The following is a 13,285-nucleotide window of genomic DNA, read 5'->3' as shown; positions in this document are numbered from 1 at the left end:
TCACAGTATCGACGAGAACAGAACACCGCTTGTTGCCGCCATACATAACCACATAACATAAACCATAGAACAGAGGCAATAGAACAAATAAATGTATACAATATTAAAGATGAAAAATACTCAAATGTAAGTCGCACATAACAATATGATAAAATACAAAACGATGTACGGGACATATTTGTAGCATATAGAACACAATAAAATTCAAGTCATTAATAAAACAGTTCATATTTTGTGGTAGCTGTGGTGCAATTGTATTTTCAAAAGTTGTTCAATTGATTCTCACAAAATAGGTTAAAAAACTTTAGCCGGTTAAATGCGAGTCTCTATACTAGCACAGAATAATAACTCGTAACTAATAGGTACCTCTGCTTCTTCATAGCGTCGAGTGCGTGGTTGCCGCTCCTCCCTTCGATGCTATCATCTCACCTGCGAGTGCACGATCGACTTGCGGGTGAGATCACAGTATCGACGAGAACAGAACGCCGCTTGTTGCCGCTCTTCCCTACTAAATATTTATTTATAAACACTTTATTGTACACATACACAAGCAACATAAAAGAGAGCAGTTACAAATAAAAAAACACATTACGTATACAAAGGCGGGCTTATTCCCTACAAGCAATTTCTTCCAGCCAACCTACGACTGGGTGAAAGTGAAAGATAAATAACATTTTAGATACCTTAACTCATTATATATTATTTTGTACATTCTTCGCTAATTTTTTAAAAGTGGTTGCACAAAAGTTACTTCAGTTGCCGCTCTTCCCTTATAAATTTTCTATATTTCTATTGAGAAACATATATTTTCGCGAATTCGGGTATACCGAATTCTAAATACTATTGTATTATTGCATTATAAACATATGCTCACGACTGTGGTCCCCGAAGGGGTACTCAGAGGTCAGTCGCAAGCGAGTCACACTAAACAGGTTAAAAAAACTACCGCTTGTTACCGCTCTTCTTCTTCCTATTTTCTATGTGTTTCTGCTGCAACTATTGATTATAGAAGTATAGAAAAAAGGCAATAAATAGAACGATGAAATTGACAATATTTATTATGAATGTAAAATACACAAAGGAAAATACGCACACAACACGATAATCATAGTATAAAAGGATCAACAGTTCAGGACATAGCATATATATAGAACACAGAATAAAAATCAAGTCATCAATAATAATATAACAATTCAATTCAGAATTCAAGTCATCAATAATAATATTACAATTACATTCAGAGAAGTAGGTAATGTTGAAGATGAAAAATACTCAATGGTAAATGCACACAACAACATAATACAATTCAAAAGGATCAACAGTACAGGACATAGCATATAGAACATAGAATAAAATTCAAGTCATCAATAATAATATTACAATTACATTCAGAGAAGTAGGTAATGTTGAAGATGAAAAATACTCAATGGTAAATGCACACAACAACATAATACAATTCAAAAGGATCAACAGTACAGGACATAGCATATAGAACATAGAATAACATTCAAGTCATCAATAATAATATTACAATTACATTCAGAGAAGTAGGTAATGTTGAAGATGAAAAATACTCAATGGTAAATGCACACAACAACATAATACAATTCAAAAGGATCAACAGTACAGGACATAGCATATAGAACATAGAATAAAATTCAAGTCATCAATAATAATATTACAATTACATTCAGAGAAGTAGGTAATGTTGAAGATGAAAAATACTCAATGGTAAATGCACACAACAACATAATACAATTCAAAAGGATCAACAGTACAGGACATAGCATATAGAACATAGAATAAAATTCAAGTCATCAATAATAATATTACAATTACATTCAGAGAAGTAGGTAATGTTGAAGATGAAAAATACTCAATGGTAAATGCACACAACAACATAATACAATTCAAAAGGATCAACAGTACAGGACATAGCATATAGAACATAGAATAAAATTCAAGTCATCAATAATAATATTACAATTCAATTCAGAGAAGTAGGTAACGTTGAAGATGAAAAATACTCAACGGTAGGTAAATATGCACACAAAAACATGGTACAATTCAAAAGGATCATCATTATAGGACATAGCATATACATATAACACAGAAAAAAATTCATGTCATATAAATATTAGGTACAATACAGTGGGTATAGTTCTATTCATTTATGATTATGAGTAGTTTAAATTGTGCACTGTAAAGAGGCGGCTCTATTCTTTCGTTCCGCAATGCACACTCCAACCATATTTGGTCGAATTTTGCACAGTACTATCTCACCTGTAAGTCTCTCTGACAGTTGCCGATCTTACATAACTACGACCGAATGGTGTAGTGGTTAGTGACCCTGACTGCTATAACGAAGGTCCCAGTATCGATCCCGGCCGGGGCAGATATTTTTTTAAAGACCGATATTTGGGATACCTCGGATCTTGGGTGTATTTAGTTTTTTTTTATTATTATAATGATCTGACCTGCAAGTCGGTCTGCCAGGCCGCCTGCTGCCGCCGCAGCGCGCGCATGTTGCCGCTCTTCTTGCGGAGCTGTTGTATTATTATTATTATTACTATGATCTGACCTGCAAGTCGCTCTGCCTGCTGCCATGTTGCCGCTCTTCTTGCGGAGCTGTTGTATTATTATTATTACTATGATCTGACCTGCAAGTCGCTCTGCCTGCTGCCATGTTGCCGCTCTTCTTGCGGAGCTGTTGTATTATTATTATTACTATGATCTGACCTGCAAGTCGCTCTGCCTGCTGCCATGTTGCCGCTCTTCTTGCGGAGCTGTTGTATTATTATTATTACTATGATCTGACCTGCAAGTCGCTCTGCCTGCTGCCATGTTGCCGCTCTTCTTGCGGAGCTGTTGTATTATTCTATTCTATTCTATTCTCATAGGGGGTGAAGTTCCTGTACGTGGCTCTCTCGAGTGGAACCTTTGTACATATCCCCTTGATTTCAGCTCAGCCAGCCTAGCTCCCGAGTAAACTGGAGTAGCAGGCCTGGGTGTTGTAATAGCTGAGGTAGGCGCTCTGTTGGTCCAAGAATAGATAATCTTGTTTCTGTAGTAGGTGGACAAGCTAACAGAATATGTTCAACCGTCTCATCTACTTCCTTACATGTCCTACATAAGGGACTAGTTGAGTTACCTATGGCAGGCCTGTGTCACTCCGCGCGTGGGCGGCGCAGGCGCCAGCCTGGCGCCTGCCCCATCGAGGGGGCGAATCTAGTCGGCTGCCGCAAGCGGAAGACGATACACGCGCGCGCTATTTGTTCCTATTTCGTACTAGTTTATTTTATTTATTTATAAATGTCGTATTTAGGTATTTATTAAAATTTATGAATAGAAAAAGACCGAATGGCGTAGTGGTTAGTGACCCTGACTACTGAGCCGATGGTCCCGGGTTCGATTCCCGGCTGGGGCAGATATTTGTTTAAACACAGATATTTGTTCTCGGGTCTTGGATGTGCCCGTAAAATGGCAATAGGCCCGCCCCCTATTACATTGGGACTAACATAACACTCTGGCGAAAAGTGGGTGCAGCAATGCACCTCTGCCTACCCCGCAAGGGAGTACATTAGTACAAGGCGTGAGTGCGTGTTTTTTTTTTTTTTTTGAATAGAAAAATTGACAAAAAAGAAAAAAAACAGCAAAATACTGTGCCGTATTTAATTGCTTAAATACGGATCGTGATCCATTTTTTTTTTAGATTACCAAACGATGCTGACAGGTAAAACTAATCTAAGTATTTTATTGATTTCTTCTACGTTCCTTATTTGAAATGAAATTAATCCGAACTACAAACCTTTTTTTCTTCATGTTGAACAAAGTCTATTCCAATTTTGTTTTCGTTAAAGTATTAAATTTACAGACACAACTACCTTCAAAATGAATCGATTATAAAATGTGCGCTGAGTGGGATTAGTGCTTAACGAAACTAACACGTTCTGTATCATAACATAAATTATATGCATAATATAAATAATAACGAAAAAAAAACATGTTTTCACAAAATTAAATGTTTTAGGTACCTACTTAGATTCATACATATTTTATGTACTTCAAAATATCTTAACTATGAAATTGTTATTGTTTTTACTGGTTATTTTCAATAGAAAAAAAGTTTGGAATAGCTTTGTATTCTAAATTCAAATTAATTTTGTTTTAAAACATGACATTCTTTTTACAAAGTCAGTCCGTTGCTTAGTAAACGTTGTAGTCTGTGGTGCTGAGGCAACCCTAAGGTGGCTTCTTTTTCAATGCGTATAACCACGTATAACTTATTATGCACCGTATTCCAGTGAAATAAGGAGCATATTCCCTCAAAAATTAATTGGTAGGTAAGTAAATAAAAACGTGTGCGGCTGGAACGCGATCAAAATTAGATCTTATTGCTTATGGGATGGAGTCATATTTCTTTGCAAGCCATTGCGAAGATGGACTTCTGTACCTGGTACTAGTTATTATTCTGTGCCTATGGTATATAAGTGTTTATTCACGCAACAATGTCCTGTTATTAATCCTACCATTAATGATATATTACTACGGGACAGGTTGAGTAAGTAGCGTGTAAGTTTATGGTTGTGTGATACAATAAACGCTTTAGTTTGTCTGCAATCTACACGATTTTTCCACTCCTGATTGTGTTCAGATAGTGTTTTATCGGTGAGACATTGCCTTATTGCCTTTGATGACAAACTAATAAATGGTTCTGGCCCTATTGGTAGGGTATTTGATCCCATTCTTGCTAGTCGGTCAGCCTCGCAATTTCCTATGTTGTCGTTATGACTTTTAATCCATTGTACTGTTACATTATTTGAAATGCTCAGGTTTTCCAGTGTTCTGTGACATTCTAAAATTAATTTAGATTTTGTTACAGTTCTGCCTAAGGCACCTAAAATAGCCATACTGTCTGTGTAGAAGCAGATATTGCTATTTTTTGTGTCTTTTATTTGTGTAGCTCCGTCAAGTAGGCTGGCAGCTTCTGCCTGAAAAACAGTAGCTTTGTTCCCGAAGCTGACAGAGTATTGTAAATTAAGTTCCGGGCAGAAGACACCTCCACCGCTGCCCTTCTTGTTCTTGGCTCCGTCAATGTAGATATTGATGTCGTAATTGTTTTCGTCTGATGTGCCACACTGATCTCGCTGGATAGTGTAGCTTCTGTTGAAGATAAACGTCTTTATAGTAGTGTCGCTGCATTCAGTGGACCCGGGAGCCGACAACTTGGCAATGTCAAGTATGCGACTGTGTCCCTGTGCAGTGGTATTCGTTGACCAGAGTCCCAGGTTGCTTAGCCTTATCGCCGCCGCTTTAGCTTCCTGCTTGATGATAATATCGAGTGGTGGAAGTCCTAGAATTATTTCTAGGGCGGCTGTTGGGGTTGACTTCATACATCCGGTGATTGAAACGCATGCAAGTCTTTGAAACTGTCGTAGTTTGTTTTTCACAGTAGTGAGGTTTGATCTTTGCCACCACACTACTGCTCCATAGGTTATTATAGGTCTGACCACCGCTGTGTACAGCCATTTGCATAGCTTCGGTTTTAATCCCCATTTAGATCCAACAAGTTTACTAGTTTGATAAAGAGATATTGTTGCTTTACTCAGGGTCTTGTCAATATGCTTAGACCAGCTTAAACGGTGGTCTAGCCATACGCCAAGATATTTTACCTCATTTGTCAACTTTAAGGTTGTATTAAATAGTTTAGGTAGTTTTAAATTGCCTATTTTAGTCTTTTTAGTAAATAGCACCATTTCTGTTTTGGTCGGGTTCACCGATAGTTCATGTTTATGGCACCATTCCTCTATAATGTTTAGTGCAAGTTGCATTCTTTCACATAAGGTGTTAACAAACAAGCCCCCGATGAGAATAGTGATGTCATCGGCGTAGGCTATTGTTGTAAAACCTTTATTATTTAGATCGCAAAGTAGATCATTCATGTTGTATTATTATTATTACTATGATCTGACCTGCAAGTCGCTCTGCCTGCTGCCATGTTGCCGCTCTTCTTGCGGAGCTGTTGTATTATTATTATTACTATGATCTGACCTGCAAGTCGCTCTGCCTGCTGCCATGTTGCCGCTCTTCTTGCGGAGCTGTTGTATTATTATTATTACTATGATCTGACCTGCAAGTCGCTCTGCCTGCTGCCATGTTGCCGCTCTTCTTGCGGAGCTGTTGTATTATTATTATTATTATTACTATGATCTGACCTGCAAGTCGGTCTGCCAGGCCGCCTGCTGCCGCCGCAGCGCGCGCATGTTGCCGCTCTTCTTCCGTATTGCGTCGAGGGCACGCTGCTGCCGCGATATGTACTCGCGACGGAGCTTCAGAGTGGCTTGGGTCAGGAACTGTGGAAGAGGGTAGGTTTTTTATAGTACTTGTCGAGTTGCAGACATTGAACTAATATTACTAGCGTATAGACACGACACCGCGAACTTGACATTTGCGCTATACTTGTGAAGCTAGGCAACAACGCATTCATTATGTCACTGAAATCTACTTCCGCGTCCACGTTGTTCTATAGGAATCTACGACTTGGTCGCGCGCCCCGCACTACTTCACGTGGAACACAAATTTTGTTCGCATTGTCTGTTCTAGTACGGTAGTACATTATATTTCAATTGGTTGCAGAAAGGTAATTTAAGCTAATGTCGGCATTAAATCTATGTCTGTCCCTTTCTTCCAGCGGCTGATGATGACGATAGAAAATGTGGTAAGTACTTATTCATGCATGCCATCATACAACAGCCTTACCTCCAGTGCCTCCTGCGGCTCCGGTTCGTCCTTCCGGTTGAGTCTCAGCAGCGGCTGCGACACCTCCCGGGCGAGGATCTCTTGGATTATGGAAGTGAAGGACAGGCGTTGGCGCTGGAAACAACAGACACGTCAAGTAAATAATCAAGACACACGAAACAATTGAAGGTTTTATGGATCCGAACATTTATGGATCTGTTGATGAAATCATCATCATCAGCCTACAATCATCCACTGCTGGTCCTCGGCTATCCTCATCCAGCTACTACCGGCTACCCGCCTAAGGTCGTCGGTCCAGCAGACAGGAGGGCATCCCACGCTGCGTTAATAGAAAACAAAATCCCGATAAAACATGTTTGGTATGTCATGGTAACTCACTCACCACACCTTGCTCCAAGCAAATTTTATCTATTTCCGTGGTTAAAAGTGCCCCTCAGATGAGATACCAGAAATTTGTAGATGATGTCGCCGTGATCGCCGCAATAGTAGATTTTTAAGGGGTTAAGAAGTTTTTTTAATAGGAATTTATTTTTTAACTTGACACGTTATAGATACCTCTTTGAGTATTTTCTTGAGGTCCTCGTCCTCCAAGGCTGGGTTCGAGAGCTGCATCTCCTTGTACAGCTGCTCTTCCAGCTCATACGGCTCCAGCTGTCTCGAGATCAGCGTCGGGCCACTGGAAACAGCAAGATTTCATGTTTAAAGGTCACAGCACACATATCAACTCGGAAAGGGATCGTGACCGCATCAACTCGAGCCGTTCAGTATTCTTCTAATAGAAGGGACATTTGCCAGTACTTGGTCACCACTCTTTTTTCTTCCTCGTTTCACCACCAATGACAGACTCTGGAAGCGCTTTATTTTTTACGATGATCCCTTCTTCGCCATATATGGCCTGCCCACTGGCAGCTTGGCTTGTCACAATTAAATGGTGAATAGTTCTCAACACACCTTTTATCATCATCAACCAGCACCAGCACGGCGGAGGTAAGAGCGGCAACGCCGCGCGGCGGGCATCTAGAGGGCTGCTACACTATGACACATACGGATAGAGTTCAATACCTACCTTTTATCATCATCCACCAGCACAAACACGGTGGACGCAAGAGCGGCAACGCCGCGCGACTAAAGTTCCTATAATATTTATGTTTTCTTCGAATAGTATCTACCTTTTGTCATCATCAACTAGCTCCAACTAGGCTGGTATAAGAGCGGCAATATCCTCTATGTTTTCTTCCAATATCTTACCTTTTATCATCATCCACCAGCACCAACACGGCCGAGGTAAGAGCGGCAACGCCGCACAACGGGCGACTGAGCTTCCTCCGTATCTTCGTTTTCTCCATGTTTTCGTCCAATATCTTACCTTTTATCATCATCTACCAGCACCAATACGGCCGAGGCAAAAGCGGCAACGCCGCGCGACGGGCGACTGGCCTTCCTCTGTATATCCTCTATGTTTTCTTCCAATACCAACCTTTTGTCATCATCCACCAGCACCAGCACGGCCGAGGTAAGAGCGGCAACGCCGCGCGGCGGGCGCGCGCCCCCGTACTGCGTGCGGACCAGGTAGCGCGCCGCGCTCGATGATTGGCAGAGTGAAGAGAGTTGTGACTCTATGTCTCCTGCGAATAGGGGGGAGATTTGAATGGAGGGTGATTGAGGTAATTGTGCTGTTGTCCTGTTGGTGAAACTCAATTAATAAACAGTCATGGGAGTAATTTTGTAAATTTAAATAACCTACTTAGCTCATCATGAGCCATTGTGTGGTTGTTACATTGACACTGTACAAATTCATGTGAAAAAATGGGGTCATTTGGTAAATTGAACTTTTTAATTACTCGCTAGTGTAGATTATGTACAACTCAGGATGCTTAAAAATCGGTTATCGGTTGAAAACGCAGACATCTAAGTATAAATAAATAAATAAATATGTGGGGACATCTCACACACGACCATCCGACCCCAAGCTAGGCAGAACCTGTGTTTTGGGTGACGGACAGCTGATATATCTACACACATACATAGATAGATAGATACTAAATATAAATATCAACACCCAAGACCCGAGTTCAAATATCTGTCTTTAAAGAAATATCTGCCCCAGCCGGGAATCGAACCCGGGACCTTCGGCTCAGTAGTCAGGGTCACTAACCACTACGCCATTCAGTCGTCATCTAGATCTAGACGGGTGCGGTTGAAAAATGCTAATCTCTTCTGTAACGCTGATATTAGGCTCCATTAATGCCTACTAGTACCTTCGTCAGCCATCATGAACTCGTGCAGCTGCCTCGCGGCCGGCATGGCCACGGCGTGCACCCCCGCCGCGTGCGACACCAGGTACGTGCCACTACAGTCGTCGAAATATAATAGGCCCGTTGGGACAGCTACAAAATGTCAAAGTCAAAAGCATTTATTTGCTGAATATAGGTTACATAGGTGATAATAATTATATTAAAGGTTGCTTAGCTATACTCTACCCGAAAGGGTTTGCAAAATTTAAAATATTAACAATATCATTTTTATACAATTCATGAAATTAAGCTTAAGTAGTAAAAAATATCAATGCTATCTTACAATTCACACTGGGTACATATTTAACATTAATTTATTAGGAACCCTAGGCACAGCCACAAGGAAGGAAACTAGAGTTTGTCTTGGAGAAGTTCACTAAGGCTATAATAGGCTTTTTCAATGAGAAGTTGTGACAGCATTTTTTTAAACAAATGAACAACTTCTATTTCCCTAATACTATTCGGCAGATGGTTATATACTATGGGCGCCATTCCAAATATGCTTTTATTATATAAAGCTGTTGAGCGACTCGCAGCACTGATCTTATTTTTATATCTTGCACTGTTAAATTGGCCAAATAAATCATTGTTCGTTTTTACAAATAGCGCTATCTCTAAAATATATAATGACGGCAATGTGAATAATGTGAATAATGTATGGGATGACACCTGGTATCAAATCAAAATCATGAAAAATCTAAACAATAAGTAACTTTTGGTGATTTAAAAGTTCTTTTTTCTTTCAACCGTTAAATAATAAGCCAGATTATGTCTTTTTATGTATTTCATCAAGTAAATCAAGAGTAAATAGCAAATTAGTGTAGCTGTCCAAACGGGTCTATTATATTTCGACGACTGCAGAGCCCGGGCACTGGAACACACATGCACCATGGCAGCGAGTGTATGATCTAGTCTAGTCCATTGGTACTCAACCTTTTTTATATTCGGGCCACAAACACGTTTAAGTCATGGCGTCGCGGGCCGCAAGCAATTTTTACTATTATGATGCGATGTAAACTATCGAATAATAGTTAATAATATAAAAAAAAACACATGCATATTATACTACTCTGTGTACAAAGTATGGGGATAAGATCAATAAAACAAAAATGATTGTTATTCATCCAAATTTATTTTATCACCCTCAAAGTAGGTACCTGCTTATGCTCCTTCAGAAACGATACACATACGCCAACGAATTATCCAATATCATAACATTTTTTTAAACGCTCTTTTCAGAGTTGTGTTTAGTACTCGCGGCGACTTTTCCTTTTATTTGTCTTCTATCGATTGTTCGGGTTATGTAGAATTTAATACAGCAAATTCGACGAAGGCCAGATTTGTGAAAAAAAAATCGGGAAAAGATTTTTCACCACCCGTTTTTCGCTAAAGGATCATCATTGTGATGATTTTTTGAGCAAACACTCAACAAATACCATCGAGAATCCACCATATTAACCAGATATGGGGAGCCTGCAGCTCACGGCTTTAGCTTCTTTTTTTTCCTAAACTCAAATGACCACTTCGAGGCACTGTTTTCAATCGATAGAAGACAATAAGGAAAAATCGCAAGTAGGTACTGTAGTGTTTGTATCTATACAGTAGATATAACGCCTTGTCTCATGTACACAAGTAGTGAGGTAGCACGTCGGTGGCGGGCTGAGTCAGTCTGTGTTTGACCGGCGAGCCGACTGGACGTGTGCCTGCACGTGCGGCTTGGTGTTACAGTGAGCCATAGGTTTTGCGTGCTGTGCAGCTTTACACGATATAATTGTAGACCCTACAAGTGGCGACGAGGAGAAAGGTCAGTGAAAGTTATATTTATGTATGTACAAAACTTTGGTTAGGAGATATGTGGATTTTTCAGCTAAACACATTGCATTGTGTGGTAACTAGTTTACAAACGTTAAAAATGTGTGAGATCATGGTATATGTGATCATCAAGTTCGTTTTTCAATATCTTATTAATTGAATAGTGTGATTACTTATGAATTTCAATGCAATATTATAAAAATGGCTAATCAAAACATTTTTTGGTGAGGGTAGTCTTACATTTTTATATTAAGTAGTCAATAACTTGATAATGGCTGACGCCACGCCATTAAATAATCTTATTTACATACATTATGTTTGAAATATATTTTTTGGTATTTACTGTGTAGTCCTTAAGTAGGTACCAGCAGTGCTCATATCACATACTGAAAAAAAAAACAGTTGTGTCAAATACAGTGACTGGTCAATATAAAGAGTCAATGTAGAGTCAATGTAGAGTCAATGTAGAGTCAATGTAGAGTCAATGTAGAGTCGATGTAGAGTCAATGTAGAGTCAATGTAGAGTCGATGTAGAGTCGATGTAGAGTCAATGTAGAGTCAATGTAGAGTCGATGTAGAGTCGATGTAGAGTCAATGTAGAGTCAATGTAGAGTCAATGTAGAGTCAATTTAGAGTCAATTTAGAGTCAATGTAGAGTCAATGTAGAGTCAATGTAGAGTCAATGTAGAGTCAATGTAGAGTCAATAAAGAGTCGATGTAGAGTTAATTCAGATTATTGCAGAATGAGATCTGACAACTAGATTAGTAAAATAAAAACAAAGATATGCTTCGGACTTCCATTAAATTGGTAGTAATTGGTTATCATTGAATTGATGACATGGATTTCCATTAAATTGGAGATAATTATGATTCCATTAAATTGGATTGGTGCTTCCATTAAATTGGATGAGTTATTCCATTCAATTGGAGATAAAAAAAAGACCATTTAATTGGCGTAAGCGTTCCATTAAATTGGATGAATATTTTCAGGGCGCCCCAACAACTATGGCGAACATGCTGCCAGCTCCAGAAAAATTAGATCTCGAAGGCGACAACGCTTCTGTAGGATTACGATGGGAGAAATGGAAGAGATCATTAGAAATCTATCTTGAAGCAGCTGATATAAAGTCTCCATCGAAGAAAAGAGCTACGTTGCTATTACTAGGGGGTACTGGACTACAGGACATTTTTTACAATCTTCCATGTGCAAGCGCTGTGACTCCAGAAACCGATGTATTTCAAGTAGCAGTTGAAGCATTAGATAATTTCTTCCGACCCAAACAGAACAAAACTTTTGAGAGGCATGTCTTCCGATTAATTAAGCAAGATGAAGGTGAAAGTTTCGAGAAGTTTTTGGTTAAATTAAGGGACCAAGCGAGTAAATGTAAGTTTGATAAGCCGGACGATCACATAATAGATCAAATAATTGAACGGTGCCAATCGTCAGAGCTGCGGAAGAAGATTTTGATAATGGGAGAGACGGTGACTTTAGACAAAGTAATCACAGAAGCAAATACATTAGAAGTGGTAAATCAACAGTTAGTATGCTACGAACAGAAAAACAAGGAAAACACGAAAGATGAGAATGTGAATTCTATAATCAACCGAAATACAAGGGTTATCAAGAATTATAGGAAGGTTGAAGAAGGAAGCAGTAAACCAAAATGTGGCAGATGTGGCAATTTTACTCACAGCCCTAATGATTTTAAATGCCCAGCTAAGGAGAAAAAATGCCATGCTTGCGGTAAATTGGGCCACTATCAAAGATGTTGCAAAACTAAATCAAACCAATTGAAACGGAAAATAGAACAGGGACCAACATGGAACAGAAACAATTTGAAGAGATTACGGCAAGGAGATGCAATAAATTCTCTAGAAGGACCAGATGAAGAAGTTCAGTATGTTTTCAATGTTAGCGACGACGCAACGATTGATTGCAACGTAGGCAATGTCAAACTAGAGATGCTAATAGATTCAGGTTGCAAACTCAATTTGATAACAGATAAGGCGTGGGAATACTTAAAAAATAATAAAGTGAATTGCTCCAAACAAATCAAGGAGCCCAATAAAATGCTTATGGCTTACGGGTGCGTGGAGCCCTTGCAGGTTAAAGGCTCATTTGAGGCGGTATTAAATATCGGCACACGGTCTGAGAAAAGCACCATTTATGTAATCCAGAATGGGACCCGGAATCTACTTGGGAAAGACACCGCATTACGATTAGGCGTTCTGAAGCTTGGGTTAGGAGTGAATCAAGTTCGTGAAGAACAGAAAACATTTCCGAAATTTAAAGATATTCTGGTTGAAATTCCGATTGATAAATCCGTAAAACCGGTGATGCAGCCTTACCGAAGGATTCCTATACCAATAGAAAAAGAGATACAAGAAAAGATAAATGAATTACTGTTTGCTGATATTAT

General features: G+C 39.3%; 1 protein-coding gene across 1 annotated transcript in view; it reads right to left on the bottom strand.

Annotated features, from left to right (window-relative positions):
- LOC105381892 (nucleoporin 88) overlaps positions 1–13,285 on the bottom strand; it is a 152,093-nt gene that overhangs the window by 10,749 nt on the left and 128,059 nt on the right. Inside the window, 5 exon segments of the mRNA XM_048626354.1 lie at positions 6,216–6,353; positions 6,760–6,873; positions 7,315–7,435; positions 8,237–8,384; positions 9,018–9,103. Of these exon segments, the coding sequence (XP_048482311.1) occupies positions 6,216–6,353; positions 6,760–6,873; positions 7,315–7,435; positions 8,237–8,384; positions 9,018–9,103 (607 nt within the window).

The sequence above is a fragment of the Plutella xylostella genome, chromosome 16 (assembly GCF_932276165.1).
Source record: "Plutella xylostella chromosome 16, ilPluXylo3.1, whole genome shotgun sequence".
In the NCBI taxonomy this organism is placed as follows: Eukaryota; Metazoa; Arthropoda; class Insecta; order Lepidoptera; family Plutellidae; genus Plutella; species Plutella xylostella.
The sequence above is the reverse complement of the archived record's forward strand: the minus strand, read 5'-3'. Positions and strand labels throughout refer to the sequence as shown.